The sequence below is a fragment of the Phoenix dactylifera genome, chromosome 3 (assembly GCF_051530095.1).
Source record: "Phoenix dactylifera cultivar Ajwa chromosome 3, Ajwa_hap1_PhDact_Kaust_v1.1, whole genome shotgun sequence".
Classification (NCBI taxonomy): domain Eukaryota; kingdom Viridiplantae; phylum Streptophyta; class Magnoliopsida; order Arecales; family Arecaceae; genus Phoenix; species Phoenix dactylifera.
The window spans coordinates 32084325-32104825 of NC_143192.1; the positions used below are offsets into that span (position 1 = coordinate 32084325).

Sequence of the window (20501 nt, forward strand, 5' to 3'; positions counted from 1 at the left end):
AAGGGATAGAGGGCTCTGATTCAACTTCTATTGCTCAAATTGTATCCTTATTGATTTAGCACCATTAACCTATTCGCTAGTTCAGAAAACTGCATTTAATCTTAAATTATCACTATATAAACCATAATAACCCTTTAATCAACCGCCAACTCAATGTTTGATCGATACTGGGCATGAGATAGGGATTTGAAACCTTGATCAAAATTATTTATCATATATTCATTCGTATTCATTTAAAACCACGAGAATTTAACTACTTGCATTTGAATAAATTTTAAACTACTATGATATTTGCTTCAATAATGTAAAAGCTGGGTTTTATTTGAGATCTGCCAACCCATGTTAGCTAGATTTGATATAACCCATTTATATGTTATGATTGGGTTAAGTTAGGTGAGAAACTTAACTTTAAAACCCATGTCTTACTAGATCTTGTGATTCTAGATAGGACCTATTTTGAGTTTGGTTTGAGGTTAGGGGGTCATGTTAGGGTTAAAGTTCCATAGCTAATTACACTCATATTCAAGGTCTGCAGTCTCGGTACCCAATACTGTACTAGTGTCTTCTAGTTTGCTATAGTACGAGTAGGTACGATATGGTACACCTCGTACCAAGATACCTTCTGATCTTTTTTTCACTTCTTATCATGCTACCGCTCGAAACCGGGCAGTACGGTTCAGTATGAGTTAGTAAGATACAGTGTGGTTCCGCTCAGTACAGGTTTGTATAGGGCTATATTGACCCAAATAGTATCTTCGTGTCAGTTCTAACTCGATACGATATAGAACCAGGTGGTTCGGGGCAGTATGACAAACATTGCTCATATTGTTGTCTATATATATTCTAATAAGTGGGAAATATATTATGAAACAGTTGAACATAATAGCATTCTATATATAGTCACAGCTTAACTATTTTCAAATAACAAAACCTTATAAATCATTTTTGGTTTGCTGTATATAATATCTAAATTATTTTTCCTAGATACATTCAAACTATTGGTTTTCATGTAAAACAAAAACTTTTCTTATTTGTTAAAGCCTCTAAAATTATTATGCACTACAAAGCAAGGTTTACCCTGTGCTAGGCTGCTTTATCATTGGCATGGTACTCGTCATGCCATTTTGTGCTAGTTCTTGGCATGTACAAGCATTCGTAAATATCATGTTGTGCTAAGCATTGGCATGTTACCATGATACATGCTGGTTTTGTATTGGCTCATTATGTGTCAAGTAGCATAGTCGGCACTTGGATCCATGCTAAAAAGCTAAAAGAACTAAATCATGGTTTACCAAAGAAACTGAATTACTTCTATTTCTTATGTTGTTGAGTTGGGTTGGATGTTTAGATGTTGATCAACTCGAATGTGAGATGTCCTGTTGGCTGTTTTTTTTTTTATTTTCTATATGGTTATGGTTTGGTTTATTTAATTTGTCCTCCAGGTTGGATTTCAAGGATCACCAACCGATTTCTAAACCTAATTTGCTTTGTGGTAACAAGTGCATATTTAATTTTCTTGCTGCATAACTTATTTATAAGGTTGTATATATAATAATTTTTTTTTCACTTTTAAGTAAGGTTCGCCGAATCGGTACCAAGACCCGTACCGTTCGGCGTCCGGTACGGGTCGGTACCGATTCGAACCTAGTTGGATGGAACCATCCGGTTCCGTGGTTTCGTCCGATTCTGGCCGGTTCTGGCCAGAGCCAATCAGGTTCCGGCCCCTAGGGGGCTGGAACCGTGTTCTGCTGCCGAACCGACCTGGTTGGAGACCGGTTCGGCTTTCTTTTTTTTTTAATATGTTTAGCTTGCATATTTCTTGTATGGAATACTGGGAAGCTTTGTAGGAATTCATAGGTTGATTCTAGAAGGAACTTTGATCCTTCATCATTTCCTTTGTAATAGTCCACATAATTTAGGAGTTCTTCAAGGAACGGAAGGGTGCCAAACAATTCAAAAGGAAATTCAAGATTAGAATAAAGAGATTGAGAGTTGTAATGTTGTAGAAAAGTATTGTATCCACTAATTAGGATTCTAGTCAGACATATACACATAGATATGTTATTACCTCTCAAATAACATGCTCATGATCTACTTGTTTTTGTTGTGGTCTATAACTTTATATACATTAAGTTAAAACTATTTACATAAAATGTATGCAAAAAGTGTTACTATATGAATTTGTTTCTTAAAGTTTTAATTACGGCCCAAAGTTACGTTAAAATGAGGATTCAGGTTTTTGGCTTGCATGTACCATGTCAAAACAGCACCTCTACACCGGGCACTAGTTGGCATAATACTTGATCAATCCTTGTTTTTTTTAATGATTTAATATTTTAGGTTTTTTTTTTTTGTTGTGGCACTACTCAACAACATGATGTAGTGCTGATAATGGGCATAGGCTAGGCCTAGGCCAACTGGGCTATGTCAATGTAGGGTTTGGGAGGCTTATTAAAGGGTGGTGGTCTTTCTTGGACTTAAAACTTTTATGCTTTTACTTTCTCCAAGCTTGATTTAGGCAAGGTCAAGCTCAGCGCTCGCCCATCCCATGTCCCATCAACCCTAGCAATGTTTCTACTAAATCATTGAATTTTTTTTTGACCGAGCCTTTTCCACCCCCTTCAATCTCTTCCAAGGTTTCAGGCATTGATGATCTTGATCTCTCTCTGGTTTTACCATTCCATAAATAAAATGGTTTGCAGGACACTGGTTATTTCATGAGCCGGGATGTTTAGCTTGTCCCGCATGGAACCAGTCTGGACAAGTCATTAGTAAGGCTGGTTTTGTCAGTACTAGTGGGGAGGGTCAAGCGTTCTTTTCTCCTTGCTTCTTTCATGTGTGTGCCTTGGGGTGAAATAGAGAAAGTGAGAGGAGAAAGAATGGAAGGAGAGAAGCTCAACACAGATCTGGCCTCAACACTGGAGACCTCGTGTATCCAATAAAGCTTCACTTCCTTTCTTCCTGCAATTAATTTGTCAAAAAATAAAATATGGCCTCATGCCAAGAACAAAAAAAAAATTTTTCGTTATTGTACTAGGATTGGACTGTCCTAGAGTCCTGATGATAGTTCTTAGTACCTTACTATTCTAGGACCAAATGGGTGCAGGGTTGACACTGGTATTTAAACCCTTGTTCGTTTTTCTTTTCTTCTCCTTATTCATAGCTGACATCATCACCCATCGCCATGGTTTGCCATGGTTGTTTATCACCACTACCTTCGGGCTCCACCATCATTCATCATTTGCCTCTCTTCTTGTCCGCCACAATAGAAGTCATCACTGTTTGGTGTTTGCTGCCATTTTTAATCACCATGTTCTCTGCTTTTGAAGAGATGGAAGGATGACATGGTGACTTGAGGTACAAGAGAGAGGACTTGGTGTAGGTGGTGGTAAGTACTGGAGTAGAGGACTTGGTGAGCAGTAGCGAGTGGTGGAGGAGATTTGGTGCAGACGTGGGTTGTGGCGAGCAGTAGAGTAGAGGATGCATGAGTGGCAGGGGGGAGGATATATGAGATCATTAAGGGCTGGATTGATTGGAATCAAGGCACAATCTTGGTTAGCATTTGATGTGGTCATTTTGGACTTTTTTCCTTTTCCCCCTAAATTGGTTGAAAGGAAATGAATGTATTTTCATTTTGCATTTGGGCCTTGGTTTGTTTGTGGGTTGGGCTGGACCTAGTTATTTTTGGGCTGGCTTTATGCCCTATGGGATGACAAGTGATTGATATGCCCGTTGGTACCAACTTTTAAAATGTTGCTATGAACTTTGAAATCAAAAACAAGGTTTTGAAATCTAGTTTAATTACTTTTGTTGGTCACTGGTTGGCATGGTTTGTGCTGTGGCACATGCATATTTTGACACATGACACATGTTGGCAAGCATCTAACACGTTCGGCATTAGTGGCATAGAGTGACAACAGTCAGCATGCTTATGACATCCATCATTCTGTGCTGGCCAGCATCTTAATCCTTGGCTAGTATATTTAATCTACTGCAAACCTCATTCAAAAAATATGCAGATGATTTGGTTAGCTAGCGAAGCATGTAATTTGATCTCTTACTCTACATGACTTTCAAGAAAGTGGGGTTAACTTGAAATGTTGTTTCAGGTTGTTTATCGACAGTAAACCCATTATTTTTCATGATAGTGGAAGTTTTCAGTTTTTTCCATATAATTGTTGTTGAAAGTAGATTCAGTAACTTATGGGATCACATAACTAATTAGTTTTGGAAACAACACGGTAAGGAATGGTATAAATCATAACCGACCAGGTGCCATCCCAAGTCATATGGTCTTGATTAATCCTTGTTTGATTATTAGGTATCATATTGAGCAACCTGTACGTTATATGTGTTGTAGGTTGTAGCACAATAGGCATTCGATTACTACATGTTTTGTTGTTCACGTTGATCTTCATGCTCCCTCTTGTTTCAATGGTTTGAGATTTAAAAGGATATTATAGTTATACCAATTTTCTGTTAAAGAATATGTACCAGGGATCAAGGTTTGCTGACTCATCATGGGACTGCATACCATAGGAAACGAGTACGACATGATACTGGTATAGTACCAAACTGCACTGGTACACAAAAAAATATTTTTTGATTTTTGTTTTCAAGGTTTTATGCTTCCTTTATTCAATTTTGAGCATGATTTTGCCGAATCGGTCGGTATTGGTGCATGCATACCGACCGTATCGGTACCAAATTAGTATGTGGTACGCGGGGCATACCAAATATCGGTACATCAGATTAGCCTACGTACCAGGCATACTGAGTGTCGGCATACCGCATCAGTTCCCTTATCGAGCGTACTGATATAATAATAGAATGGTATTGATACGGGGTTCGGTACCGTGAGGGCAAACCTTTTTGAGTGGAAAATAGGTTTTGTGAGTTCGTTTTTGATGTTTAAAAGTAAATGTATTTTGAACTTTTATGTTACATGCCTTTCCTCATTTATTTTTCAGCCCATATTGAGCACTGGTAGCCTAACTAATTGTAGGAATTACTTTAAAACGGGGCTTTTACTTGAAAAGCAATTAATGTGCTGGAAATTAATCCAATTGTTGTCAAAAAAAAAGAAAACAAATAGCATGCTAGACCCGGAGCATGATATTAATTCTTGGAATGTAGCATCTTGTTTATTTTTTAAATTTATTTTTTATCTAAAAATATTCTTAATAAAATAAAATAAATATAAAAGTTAAAAAATTATTCCATTGAGTAGATGTGACTAAGATTTATGACATAATTCATGAAATCATTCTGGAATACAAAATTTTGGCATTATTTTCTTATATTTATTTTTATTTTTTTTCAATATCTCTCCAATTGTGGAATGTAACAAAGTAAAGAAAATGGAAGAGAGAAATACCCGAATTGGAGTAACAACTCAACCTTTTTGTCTCTCGCTCTATTTCTCCTCTCTTACCTTGAATGGAGGGAGAAAATGGTGTTGGATTCCTTTCTCCCTCAATTGTTGAGGTTCTAAACTGGTACGTGGCTCTTAAAGCCAAACTGCTCAAAAGTGATCTGTTTAGCTTGTTAAGGACAGGTTTGCACCAGTCCAAGCAAAATCTAGTACTAAAACCATGAACCATCTCTATTTTGTGGTTGGTATGGTACCATATCGACTGAACTGGTAGTTCTCTATAGTATTGCATTCCTTACTAGGGCTTGCATGAAGCAACAATGACAAATATTATTTCATATGTTATAGTTACACTAAAGTAATTTAGTTATTCTATTCTATGGAGTTTAGCTGGGTTTTGTATGAAACTATGAATTATTAGTGTTTTTAAAATTGACTTAGACCCATGTTTTGTTGTGCTGGCACCAGGCTCCGGACCGGTTGCTCGACGGCATGTATTGACATAGTAGAAGAGACGAAGGAGAGGAAAAACGAGAGAGGAAAAGAGAGAAGGGGGAGGCTGGCGGAGAGCCGCCGTGCAGAGGTTGAGGCCGGGGAGCCGCCGTGGGCTGCTGCGGAAGAAGAGCTCTGCTCTGGTTCTCTGTTTGGCCGAAGGGGGGCTTTTTATTTTTTAGGTTTTTACGTGAAAGTCGGCAAACGCATTGCCGACTTCACTTATTTTTTTTTAAATAAAAAAAATAAGTGAAGTCGGCAATGGGTTTGCCGACTTTCACTTAAAAACTTCAAAAATAAAAGGGGCCCCTTTCAGTCCCTTGTCTCATTCACTTTCACTTAAAAACTCCAAAAATATAAGGGGCTCCTCCGGCTACTCTTTTGTGGCTCCGTCCTCCGTGCGGCGGCTCCCCGACCTCCACCGGCCGGCCTCGACCTTCCTCTCTTCCTCTCCCTCTCCCTCCCTCCCCTGCTCTCCCTCTTTTTCTCTTCTTCCTTCTTCTTCTCCGCCTCCGTCTTCGGTTTCGTTTTCATCGCCGGAACCATTCCAGTCCACGGCCGATACGGCTCGAGATGCCCCAAACCAGGCGGTTCAGGACGGTTTTGCCGACCATGCTTAGACCTATATCATACCATATGTATTTAAAATCGTTCTTTACTAGTTCTACAAGTATATTCCTTTTGTATATAGTTGAAAGAGGAGCTACTTTATTTGTTGTCGTCTTTGCATAGCGAGTACATGCATTTGGTGATGTCTACCCTGATTATGTGACAAATATTATTTTATTGACTGAACCAAGCAGTTTGCGATGGTATTGCTTTCTTTGCTGGGAATCGCAAGAACCAACAGTGACAAATATTGTTTCATATGTTCTACTTATGCTAATCTAATTTATTACCTTAATTCTATGGAGTTTAGCTGGGTTTTGCATGAAACTATGAATTATCATTGTTTTTTAAAATTTACTTAGACCTATATCGAACCATAAGTACATAGAATTGTTCTACACTAGTTCTACAAGTGAATTCCTTTTATGTATAGTTGGAAGAGGAGCTAACTTATTTGTTGTTGTCTTTGTGTAGCGAGTATATGCATTTGGTGATGTGTACCCTAATTATGTGAAGATTCCCAAGGGAGAATACACTCTACAGTTGCATATAAGGTATGGCTTATTTTTCATTAAAGGACCAAATGGAAAGTGCAACTTGCAATAGTAACCATAGCATTTTCAGTCAGCTTGATCAAGTGTGCTTCTTTCTAGATCTTTGTTTAAGCATATGTATGCTTTTTCTCCATTTTTTGACCAGAATAGGCATGGAAGCCACACACTTAAATTGCACATACTTAGAAAACTACATGAGCTATGAATATTTTTAACTACATTTAATCATACAGCTCATTGGATTTTCTGTAGAAATGTCATAAAACTTAACTAGTTAATTGGTCTTGAGAAAAAAATGTCAAGCTCATCAAAGAGCCAATACCCCAAAATATGTTATTACCAATATTTAGAACATAGGCCTCTTGTATACTACAAAAAATTTATGCTGTTAAGGGTAAACCATGGTATGCTGAACCGGCTCGTCGGGCCGGTTCAGCATGTACCATACTGGTACTGGACCGGAACCGACTGGTTTGCGCTGCATACCGGTACGAACCGGTCCGGTTCGCACCGGTACGCACGAGGCAGCGCGCCTGCGCGCACGGAGAAGAAGAGGAAAGAAGAGGAAGAAAGAAGAGGAAGAAGAAGAAGAGAAAGTGGAGAAGAAGAGGAGAAGAAGACTTACCGGTACCGGGGCTCATCAGGGTGATCCTCATCGGGGTGCTCGCCCTTCCTTGCTCGCGGGAGGAGGGGGAAAGAGAGGAGAAGAGAGGAGAGAGAAGAAAGGAGAAGAATCAGGAAGAAGGAAGAAGGAAGGAGAGAAGGAAAAGAAAAAGTAAAGAAGAAAAGAAAAAGACGCGGCCGCGCGCGTCCCGTGCGCAGGGCCTCGCCCTTGGAAACGCGGGGAAACACAGGGGAGACGCAGGGGAAACGCAGGGGAGACGGGGGAAACATGCCCCGCGCGAGGGCGGGGCAGCGCGCCCGTGCACGCTGGGAACCGCATGGGCGCGTTCCTGTGCGGCGGACCGGGTCGGTACTGGTTCGGTACGGCCCTAACCGGTACCGACTCTGTCCGGGTCACCACCGATACTGGTTCGACATACCTTGAGGTAAACGTTAATAAATTTTGTACAATTGAAGTGATAGAATAATTATCAAAGGATGTATTAGCTTGGCTGTTAAGGGAGGTATGTATCCTCCTTGGAAGCGTGGATACTTTAAATCAGATGCCATGTCCGTATTGCATCTAGATTAGATACCAATATTTCCTAGGTATTTCTTGGATATGTGTTAGATACTTGTATTAAGTATCCTATTTTTTAAAATAAAAAAAAACACTTTGGATACTTATCGGATACACCTTAGATACTTTCCCAACACCTCCAAAAGTGAAGGGGAGGGTCACTTTTGTATTCTATGATATTAATATTAAAATATAAAGTGTGGATTATGGTTAATGAAATAATGACTAAATGATGAGCTTGTAAAAATTAATGCTGCTGCAAAGAAGTATGGACTATGTGATTTTGATAGCCTACTATGCTTTATGGGTGCCTTTTTTATGCACATATATTTATTTGTACATATGTACGCATGCTTGTATGTATTTTATACATACGTACGTAGTACATACATACATGTATAAATACATATATATAGTACATTTATGTTGGTCATTATATGGATAACTGCTGTGCAATTAGTATAGAGGGCTTTCGTTGTTCATTTATAAGGCTTCACTATAGTGTGTTATGGATTACTTTATGGACCGCCAATTTCCAAAGCAATCTTGTTTAATTGCTTGTATAACCAGTGTTGGTTCTCTCACTTGAAGGTATTTTACTTGTATATTAAAACTATAGCGTTCTAATCCTTCAAAAAGTGTAGAAAGCAATTTGATGTCCTATGCTCCATTCGAGTGATTTCTAATCTTGCATGGAGGCTGGGCATGATGATAATAGCAATCAGCTTTCATTGTCCTTTTCTTTCTATAGCAGTTTTATTTCTTCCGATCGGGCATATTGGAATGTATTAGTATCGAACTGAGATTCGATATGGGTGGTGCACCAAGTCTCGGTACGCCAAACCTAACCCATACTAGGCATTACCAACAACGTACCTACATGGTACTGGTATATTGTCCGATATCGAGATTTCGAACCTTTGTTTGACTTGTTTTACTTCCCCTAAGTTATAAAATTGTATTTGGATTTAATTCTTATTTGATGAGATTTTACAACCTATTTATGATTTTATGAACGCAATTATTGCTAATCATGTTTTTGTAGCTAGCTACTAGTTGCACTAAACCTGTCAAGATTTTGTATTCTTGCAATGATTTGGCATTATCTTTTTCATCTTGGGAGTGCTTTTGCTCTTCATAAAAAATTTTGGGTGAGTTTTACCTTTCTTTGATTTATGTTGGCTTCATACGCACATTTACATTTTGATTGTCAACGAGTTTACTCATCCTCACGTCATCCGTGGCCTGTAAACTTGGTGGATTTGATGTTAAGGGCCAATGACCTTTGTTTTCCATCTCCATGAATCTTATCATCATGGATGGGATATTTAGGGTGGTCATATTAGAGCTATATATCACCATTTTTGACATGATGGTTTGAAGACCATCAGAGAATTGACATTATAAAATGATCAAGCCATGTTGAATTATTTTTGGTTGGTTCCTTTTAAACAATATTATATTAAGTAATTCATTGCTTGGACCTTTTTGGACTACATTGTGGATTTATCATTTCTACCGTTTATGCTCGTGAGTATAAGTTCATTCAAAAGTGTTCTTCATGTACCTTTTGGGTAGCAATATATGGGAATTTACCTCTATGATCATGGGCCATTAGCGGTTGGCTACCATAAATCCTCTTATTTGTGAAATGACATGCCCATTCAGCTTCAATATTGTCTTTGTAGTTCTTTTTGCTGAGGGACATGTCTCCACCTATCGATTTTTCCTATCAGAGATTTGCTTATGCTTGTTCAATTTGTGGCCTATAGTTAACTCAATATACTGTAAATGCAAGTTTCTCTATTAATTCTTGTCCAATGTTGGCTGGAAAAACTGTCACCATTACTTCTCCATAATTGTCACAATTGCCACCACCGGTAGCATTTTTATTGCTGATGGCATGTCTTTGTCTGAGGTTACTACTTCCCATCATATATATGTTTGCTCAATTATTTGATGCCACTAATGATGTAGGGCATGTTACGTTGTAATGCTCGGTATCAGTGCATACTCGGTGTACCATATTGTACCGGTACCAAACTAGTAGTATGGGGGGTGTACTGAGTGTTGATACTCTGAACTGACCCCCGTATCGGGCAATACCGGCACTATAACCGGATGGTATCAGTATGAGGTCCAGTACCGAGACAACGAATTTTGATATAGAGTTTCTCAGCTTCAATCAACCATGCTAAAGGTAACAAGGTTTTGGGCTTTGCTGCCCTAGATACTCTTTGTTTTGAAGAGAGAACTGATCTCAAGTTGTTATTTGAATTGGCTCAAGAATAGTACCAAACTTAACCATGTTTACTGAACTGGTAACAGGACATGACAAATTTAACCTTGATTTTCTTCTTCCTTTCCCCTTCCAAAACCTTGGTTTCTTCGCCCTCCCACAGCCACTAATAGGCAGACTGCAGAGTGTAGTGACATCCCTTAACCCTATGTATTTCTTTGCATCACTGGCTGATGTCATTCCTAGCTCTCACTCTTTCTCTCTCATTCATGAACCCTTTTCCTTCTCTCACTTTTTTCTCTTTTTCTATCTGAATCCTAACCTTGTATGCTGCTTGATCCAAACATTGCTTGGTAGCCCCTTCTTGTCTTCAATTGAAACCTAGCAAAAACTTAAAATAAAAGAACTTATGTTGGCTTGATTTTTAGTGAACTGAACTTGTGCTAGGCCTTCATGTTCACGACAAACATGAACTAGTAATAATGCAGGCATTTGAGCAAAGCTTGAGTTTACCCAAGTTTACGTAGGCTTATCTCATTATTACCCCCCATTCATCAACTTAAAGTAAGGCACACATTCCCATCGAGCCTTGAAACCTAGCCATTTATTTATGGCAGGGAACTTAATAACATATGCATTGGATCAGTCTAGCCAGCTTTGTTTTTGGATTCAAACCTTTGCCTTACACCAAGAGATCTAAGATTCAGTTTTTTCTTCTATTAACTTAACATCCAAGAATCTAGCGATTCCCGACGCTCCATTAGCCCTGAAAGTAGACTTCTAAACAGCTATATTAGGTGGCTGCTGATAACTGGACTCTATAACTACTTGACCATTTTGGAATGGCTCCTCAATATGTTAGGAAGGTCTTTGATGGAGAGGAAAATAGTATTCTACACAAGGTCGGCCGAACTGGTACCGAGACCCTTACCGGTCGGTGGACGATCGGTACGATACCGATTTGGTATCATATTGACACACGGTATGCTTGGGCGTGTTGGTAACCAGTACCGTACCTACACATGATACACTTGGGCGTGCCGATTCCGTATCGGCACATCCATTTTTTTGGAGTTTTTAAGTTGATTTAATTGGTAATTAATCTTTTTGAACTTTTTTAATGATTTTAAGTCTAATTTGATTTTTTTTTGATTTTTTGATGTTTTTTTGATGCTTTTTGATGTTTCTATGATTCCGGTTTAACCCAAATGATACATCTTATTGTTTTAAAATTATACAAAATATAAAATGATTAGTGAGATGCTACGTGCTACAAGAAGCAACATGAAATATTCTCAAATCAAGTAGTGAGGTGAAAAGTATAAAATAATATAACCAATTATATATATTTAAAGTTCAACATACATATTGATATCTAAAATTTCGTGAGTGATGATACCTCTCGTAGATATCCAGATTATTAGCATAGTCAGGAGGCATATCAATCCACTCTTCTAACCAAGCAGTGTTGTAGCTTGTATATTCATCTCATAAGAAATGCGCTCCGGGTTATAAACACTTTTGGATTTCTCGTTGAAGCTCTAACTTTTGAGAGATGTAAAGGGGCCCATCAGAATAAGCCGACAACAAAATCTGATCCATAAGATGCTCTGAGCTGCGTAGGATAGTAACCTTCGAAAGATGCCTCAGACGCACCATATCCATATTTTATCCGTATGGGTTATAGGCTGCCTGTGGCTGCGTCTATGAATCCTACTCCACGTGCGAGGTCATCTGCAACTGCATCGTATCCTCTTGAGTGACTTCGAGGAGCCCGTCTCCTATATGCAATTGTATTCTCGGGAGCTTCACTATATCATGCACCATGGTTCCTATCATGTGTAGCATGCATAAACTGAACTCACTGGTGAATCGAAGACCATCCTGCGACTGTCTCATACATGGAATGACGTACCGGCCCGTACCGGCCGTGGACCGGTACCGGAACGGATAAAAAACCGGTATTTTCCGATTTTTTATCCGAACCGGCCGGTTCGGAGCCCGTACCGGCCGGTACCGGCCGCGTACCGGTGCGAACCGGCCGGTACCGGCCTCGTACCGGTGCGAACCGGCCGGTTCGCACCGGTACGATTTTTTTTTTTAGAACCACATCGCCGCGTGCTGTGGTTTTTGAAACCACCGCGTACCGGCCGGTACGGGACAGGTACCAGCCGGTACGTACCGGACCGGACCGGTACCGTACCGATCCGGCCGGCCACCGGTACGCCGACCGGTACCGGTACGGCGGACCTTGGTCTCATAAACGATGGTCTCATATTCTCCACTTTCTTCCTGGCCAACAAATCTAACCACTAGAATTATTGCCATTGGTCTCTGAATTTGAGTGAATTGGCTCTACACTCCACTGGGCTGTAGGTGCCTTTTGTTTTTTTTTTGTGCTGGGCAGCTGTCTTCTTATCCTTCGTGCCACTCGCTGTTTGCTTACCCTTCGTGCCCCTTTGCCTAGCTATATTAGAAGGATGCATGTCACCCTCCTGACTGTGTCGACTGGATAGTGTAATGGCTTCATCTAAGCATCTCTCGATCATATCTCTAAGAGGATGTCTCAGACAAGAAGTCATGTGGTGACCGGCTTTCCTATAGCTGTGGGTGATCAGCTAGAAGGATATGTGGAATATTGCTCTGCCCATTGCTCTGCATCGATCCTAGCCTTGCTGGTTACGAAACTGGCCGGCTGTTGAGGTAATCCTCGCTCATCAAGCTCTGGCTTCTATTGTTAGCCCATAAGCTATCCGATTATAAGATCATCCTTATCATCAACGAAGCACCATGGATCGAATTTATGTACTTTAGCTCTACTCCTGAATGCACTTCAGCCTCAACCTCAGATTTTAGTAAACATATTCACGGTCGTTAAAGCGCTTCTATATCAAACAATTTCTCTGCTTGTTGTGGATGAGGGCAAAGGTGGACTAGTTGCGCTTACAGCCACTCGAGAAGATCGTCTGGAAGAGGATTTAGATAGCTATTCACTTAAGATTTTTTGCGGACAAACCAAAATGAATCCATCATTCAGCCGCAAAAATATTGAAGAAAATTACATATAAGATAATATCATATTAGTAACCATCTAACAATAGATAAATGTTCTCCTGATGTGTAATATACCTGGATTCATACTTTTCTTACTTACGACAACAATGGAGACTTCAAAGTTGTTGGTGCCCTCTTTAAATATTTTGGCCTATGAAAAAGTACCGTGTTGTAATATGTTAATAATTAAAGATATCAATTAACTTACACATGTCACTTAAGTTAACTTACCTTTTCTAGACATAGGACGGCGACTTCTAGATCTGGTGCGATCTTGTAAATCACATTACGCAGAGCAACCAAAAATTCGTCATCCATATTGATTCCAGCTGTGGTGTACTAAAACCGAGGGTTCAGGTAGTATGCTACAGATGAAGTTCGTTATTATCTTGGCAAAATTGTACAAGTACAGGTGTAGTCTAATTTTCAATGTTCCTGCTTACCTGCTAGATGCAAGTTTCTATCCATTTAGTAGTCCCACAACCGCTCAATGATGTCGATGTACTCCTTGGCGTACGTCAGTTCTACCTTCTTGATTTGAATTTTTGCCCTCTCCATCATATGATACAAGAAGCCCATCTCGGGGTACCTTTCGTTGTTCACAGCCCGAAGCACTTCATATACTGATCTGATAGCCTTGACTATCGTAGTGGCCCGCTGCCAGAATGTATGCCTCGTCACCAAGTCCTCAACAATGCTCCCTTCAGTGCCGGCCCTCGCATATCTTTTCTGCCACTCGGGACTTGAGAAATATTTGACGTAGGGCTACTTTCTTCTCAAGAATGCTATCAAGTGCAACGTAGTTGGTAGCAAACTGTGTAACTCTTGGTCTCAAGATCTCTCTCCTTCCATACCTCTTCATCAGTGAAAGGACTTATGAATGGTTATAAATATATCTGCTGATGGTTTAGGCTGTCTTCACTGTCTGCTGCACCCTATGAATCTTCGCAATGTCCATCAACATGAGATCTATACAATGTGCAATACATGGGGTCTAGAAAATATGTGGTCACCGCTCCATCAAGATTTTTTCGGCGATCTTATATTGTGGCCCATTATCAGTGATGACATGTACGACATTTTTTGATGGTGTGCGTGCAGAGGGCTAAGCATGAATTTCAGAAAATTTTATGCGGAAAGAACGGGTTAAACATTTTAACCCAAAACATGCTTGATATTTTAGATATTTTGACTTTGGTACCAGTCGAAAACAGTCTTCAACTGCACATCACATGTGGCGCGGGCTCTGTCCCAATACATAGGGTGACACCCGCGCGTGCCTATCAAAGCACTCATCACATGAGCCCCTGGGTGGAGAGCCACGCTTCGTCACACGATCACGCGTGAGAGTTTTCGAAAATCGGATAGTCTCCACTAATCCTTTGCTTTGACACCAAATATCACAAAGCCCTCAGGTCTCGAGGATTGTGTGATTCAAATAAATATGCATAAATCACAACTTCTTGTGATTTGAAGATTGAGATCATATCTCAACCGTAAAAGAGATCAGATCTCTTACCTTTAGAAGGGGGTTCCTTCAAGAATGCTTCGCAGCCGCACAAGCGTCCGGCCTCGATGACTCGTCCACGCGAGGCTCCGGAATGATCAGCTTTCCGGGGAGTGCTAGCTCGCAGGGAAGCAGAAAGATGGCTGAAGGGGAGAAGGAAGAAGATGGACCTTCATAGCTCAAGAACTCCTTCTTGGGCTTTCACCTTCCGAGCTTCTCTCTCTAGAATTCAGATTGGATTTCTTATCCTTCATAAGCAAGAGGGGTGGCCTATTTATAGGCCAAGGAGAGAGAAAAGGTGTCCCATGAGGTGTCCTGCTAGGACACATGTCACACATGCAAAGGGTGAGGTGTCCTGCAATGAAAAAATGGCTTGCATGCAAAGGGGGTGAGGTGGCCTGGAGGGCGATGTCATGGATGACCTCATGAGGCAGATGAGGTCATGGATGACATCAGAAAGAGTGTGAGGTGTCCAGGCCCACCACATGTCACATATGCAAGCAAGAATATGCTTAAGAGCAGGCAGTCGGGATGTGGGTCCCATATACAGTATGTGGGTCCTATAAATGCAGGACGTGGGACCCACATACAGTATGAGGGTCCCACCTAAGCAGGACGTGGGTCCCACCTAAGCAGGATGTGGGTCCCACAAAGGGAAGGGAGTCTTAGTCATACTAGGATCATAATTGATTTCAATCCAATTTGACTCAAGCCAAATCTGATTTGGTTGGGGCAAATTAGACATTTTCACTAAACCAATTTTGGTGTCTATTACGGTTTTACCAATTTCAAATCATATTTGAATTTGGTCAAGCCCAATCTTTATTACTCAATCAAATTGAGTCTAAATAGTGATCCAATCACCAATTAACTTCTCCAAGCAACAATTGCTTAGGGCAATCAGTCAATCACATTGGCTATTTTACCTCTAGAAGATTTTCAATCGTCAATCAGCTATTTGATCAATCCAGAAACTTCTAAGCGTGTGACCTCACAGGTTCGAACCTAAACCGGTAGTACAAGAACACTTCCTGCACTAATCGAAGTAACCATCTAGCAATGGGACCCGACGACCGGATAGGCCGAATAGATGCAAAGCAACATTCTAGAACCTTTTGGACAATGGTTACCATATAATTCATCCTCTTGACCACAAATGCCCAAGACGGGTTAAGAGTCTGTCAACTCTAAAACTATCCATCTAGAAATGTGTTTCAATTCAATAAGTCAAGTGATAGTGATTTGACTTTTTCTGGCCAGGGTACTACTTAATTGAAAACACAAGGCATTCACCCTTATTTCTAAGGGAGGTCAATCCCATCTTGATCTGTAACTGACTACCACAAGTACTTGACTGGATCCAGAAACCTTCCGTCGCTGGATTAGAAATTCAGGTAGTCCAGCACCAAAGTACAATGAGTTGTTTGCAAGCCACCGGTTGCAATCTCAGGTCTAAAGGATACATATACCCATATCCACTCGGAACAACTCTTGATAAGAGAGAGTCCGTCAATTGGTCACGTTCAGTGAACGTACACTACCATTCACCTGTATACCATACTAGTATCTCTATACTCTTTGGTTTGGAAGACAACCAACAAATATGATACACAATGACCTACGCCCGATAATACTATCATCCTGTTAATAGTATATCATACGGTCATGAACATTTAAGGATCTGTGTGACAAAATCATATTTCATTACACAAAGCAGTCCTAAGGACTTCATCACATCAGGAGTTCATGAAGATGTACTGGTGATGAATAAATACCAAATAATATTTATTAATTTTATTGATTCATTTACAATTACAATCATCGAATGATTGGTCTTAGGAGACAATTCCCAACATTTTTCTTTCCTACCTGATCAATCACCTTCATCAATTTGAGGATGTACGTGGCATCGTGCATCTGATCGAAAGCATAGTTGACTTATGGAAGAAAGTCTTTATATGTCAAAAAGTTGATAATGCTCCGCCTGGTAAGACCGATTCAACCATCACACATCACCGTCAGTCTATATGTGGTCCACTTGCTCTTGTATGAGGCAATCTGTTTCTCTAGTTTCTTATTATTGTCAAGAAGCTTAACGTAGATGTTCTTTAGGTCTGAAGGATGTATATCGGGACTGGTAGCCTGTACGAAAAAAATGGCAAATCTATAGTACGTATTGTCTACCACATTCGTTGGGATGTGACTGACGTGGAATTAGGATCCAATAGCTCCTCACATATCCTTCTTTTTATCCTTCTTTAGCATTGTCTCAACCCTCTGCTGCTTCGAATCTCTGCTGAAAAAGACATATGGATCTAAATCATGGATTGCTGCTCCTGGTGGAATCTCTCTAGATGACTTCTTTTTGCCATCAAAAGCTCCTAGCATAGACGCAATACGACCGCCGCCTCTGCTGATGGCTTTCTTGATTGAGGAGGTCTTTTTGAACTCTGGATCTGCTTTGCTGCTCGTAGAACCGGAGCTCGACTCGTAGTATGAGGGCCCAAATCGAGCCCTATGTCTGGCCACTTTATCTTACTGCCACTGATCATATAGGTTAATCTGCATGGCAGCCTGGATCTGTGCCTCGTCATCTAGAGCGGACGCCTCCTCTAATTCCCTAGAGTGATAGGAAGGTAGCTCTGACGCTCGGTGGTCCACCTCCGTCTTCCTGGAAACCCTCTCCTTCGCTGCTCTGAACTCAACGAAGTGCTTTTTCATCAGTTGCCGGACCTCTTGTGGGCATGTGGCACAGATATGTTAGGGTAACTACCAGCTAAGTGCTGCTTCAACCTGGTTACCCTTCCTTCCTTGAACTTTGTATTGCACCAGTTGCACTTCCAATGATGCCGACCCGAGAGCATTGGCCCATAATCCCAATTAATGTGACGCTTTGGCTCCTTTTTTCTTGATGGTTCTATTCTGGGTTTATCAAGTACGTCAGTTTATTAATTTTTAAAAATAACAAAATTTTGTTAGGATGAAGATAATTTTTTTTACCTCAGAAAATACATCTGATTTATCTAATACATAATATGAATATTTCATATCTTTTATTTATAGATTTTTAATAATTTTTAAATTTACAAATATGTTTAAATATCATAAATTCAGAAATATATGTTTTCTATTTTAAAAATTACTTCTGAATTATGTAATACATACTACTAATTTAGATTAACTTTTATCAGTACTAACTAGTAGCTTGCTTGTATGGTATGCCACCATATTGACATATGGTATGCTGTTAGAGGTGAGACTCTATGTGTCAGTGCAAGTGCCGAACCGAGCCTTTGTGCTATACTATAGTAAGGTATGCCTGGTGCCTAGGTATTGTAAACCTTATATGCACATGTTGCCGGAATTGCATGGGCACATTTGCGCAAGTGAAAGTTGGATTTGCACCAAATGTCAAACTCGAAAAGAGAGAGGAGAGACAGAAAAGTAATTGACTTAGTTGTGTCTGTATAAATATGATAATCTTGCAGAATATAGAATATGATATGATACTATTCCTTCAGATGCACCTGTTACAAAAAGAAATGGATCAAAGGATTATTTAATGCTACATGCTAACTTTTTGGTGTTCAGGGGCTCTTGATATAAAAAATTTCAATAATCCAGCTTGTTTGGAATTTAAGTTGAAAGGCTTAGTGCCATCAACTTGATGATGCTGACATAAATTTTTGAATGTAGTTACATCCTACAAATATAAATCATTATATGTTTTTATTCATTTCCATATTGAATTACAATTAGAAAGGCGGGGGGAGGAGGCTACTCTCGAAAAAAACCAACTTCTTCGAGTCGTCTGTATTCCCTCCTTATGGTGTTCAGTGGCTCAATTTGACCCTTTTAGATACTTTTTCAGACCCATTGCCGAGGAGTCTCCCAATGTGATCATCCTGAGGCTAGGCTAGATAGGCAATTCCGGCTCTTCTGCTTCTGAAAAAGGCTGGAAGCATGCTGTCTTTTAAATGCTTTAAAAGCTAAAACTTTACTGTTATATGCCTTAGCCATAGTATCACAATTAAAATACGTCTCTCCCATTCAAACTCCAAAATTAGTTCAAGGATATCTGATTTCTATACCTTTGTCCTTGGTCAATCTCCAAGTCCAATAGAAGCATATTTCTAGTGTCTTTTTGATTTCTGCACTTGTTAATAATTTGGTAATACTGCATGTCACACACCATGAAGTTTGCTGTAACCTTTGAAGTTTGAACTAACAACATTTGCATGAACTTGAAAGACAAAAGTGTAGTTTTGCAAGGAAATGGATACGAGAATTGGATTTGGACATGTATCCAAGTGTCTGACTTAATAAGAGAGAAAAAGATAGATACAAGGATATGTGAGATGTTTAACTAAATTGTATATCTATACCTTTAAATACTATCTGTTTAAACTTTAAATTTAAAGGTTGCAAAGCTTTTGTTTGTTAAGATTTTTCAATATACATATTTTCTATTCAAACCTCCCAATTAAATTAAGGATATTAGTTTAATAATAGTTTGCAAAGTTACTTCAACACCTGCATTTTTAACAAATCTCGAAAAAGAATACCTACTCACTCCTAATATCGAACTAGAGAATCAAACTTATTATTGGAAGAGTTCAACTCTTTTCCAATTTTCAAGTGGTTATCAAAGAATTTCAAAAGTATGCAAATATTTGATACGTATCCGATACAGATTTTTGGAGCTGGATGTGAATATCCAAGTAACATTGCAAAAGTTTGCGGTAGCTTATTCTTTCTTTAAATATGAAAAAATACTTTATGCAACATTTGCTATATCTCTAGTGCAAAACCATAGAAATCTATACATTTCTCCAATCAAAGTTGAGGTTTACAGTATAACAAGCAGCAACTGAGTTATTTAACAAGGTTCGTAATCTCAATAATGGGCACTGTACTGGTATCTTATTAGTTTGGTATGGTACGGTATGATATGTACCCTGTATTGAAATAGCTATCTAACTATTTTTTTTTTAATTTTTATCTCGATATGCCTCGGCATACCTCAAATACATCTCGGTACACACCTCGGTACGGAGCACTACGCCTCGATGCGGGCGGTATGGGACCTGTATTGACCCAAACTTGAGTTTCTTACTGGTCCCCTTCTGGTATGGTACAATATGCCACATATCGGATAGTACGGGGCGGCATTGTACTCTAAAGAAATAACAAAGTGGAGAAAGGTGCAAATAATAATGATCAATGATTCAGATTGCTATTGTACCATGCAAATTATATGTTAATAGCTGAAATGACAGAGGAAAATAATGAAGAAGAAGAGCATTTACTTTTAAGAATGGAATGGTTCAAGAAGTCAAGAAAAAAAGAAAAGAAAAATGGAGAGGTATGGGTGCAGAAGATCATTGTCAGACTACTTTCTTTGAATCTATATGGTATCACATATCCATCTTTATTAGTTGAATAGAGGTTCATGGCATATGAATCCCTTAGACGACTTGCATGAAAAC

General features: G+C 39.5%; 1 protein-coding gene across 4 annotated transcripts in view; it reads left to right on the forward strand.

The window, feature by feature from the left end:
* TPP2 (tripeptidyl peptidase ii) overlaps positions 1-20501 on the forward strand; it is a 74548-nt gene that overhangs the window by 38215 nt on the left and 15832 nt on the right. For 2 of the 4 annotated variants that reach the window (XM_039118787.3, XM_039118788.3), the window contains exon 23: positions 6950-7029. The exons of the other annotated variants lie outside the window; for them this stretch is intronic. In XM_039118787.3, the coding sequence (XP_038974715.3) occupies positions 6950-7029 (80 nt within the window). The remainder of the gene's footprint in view (positions 1-6949; positions 7030-20501) is intronic. 4 annotated transcript variants of the gene reach the window in all.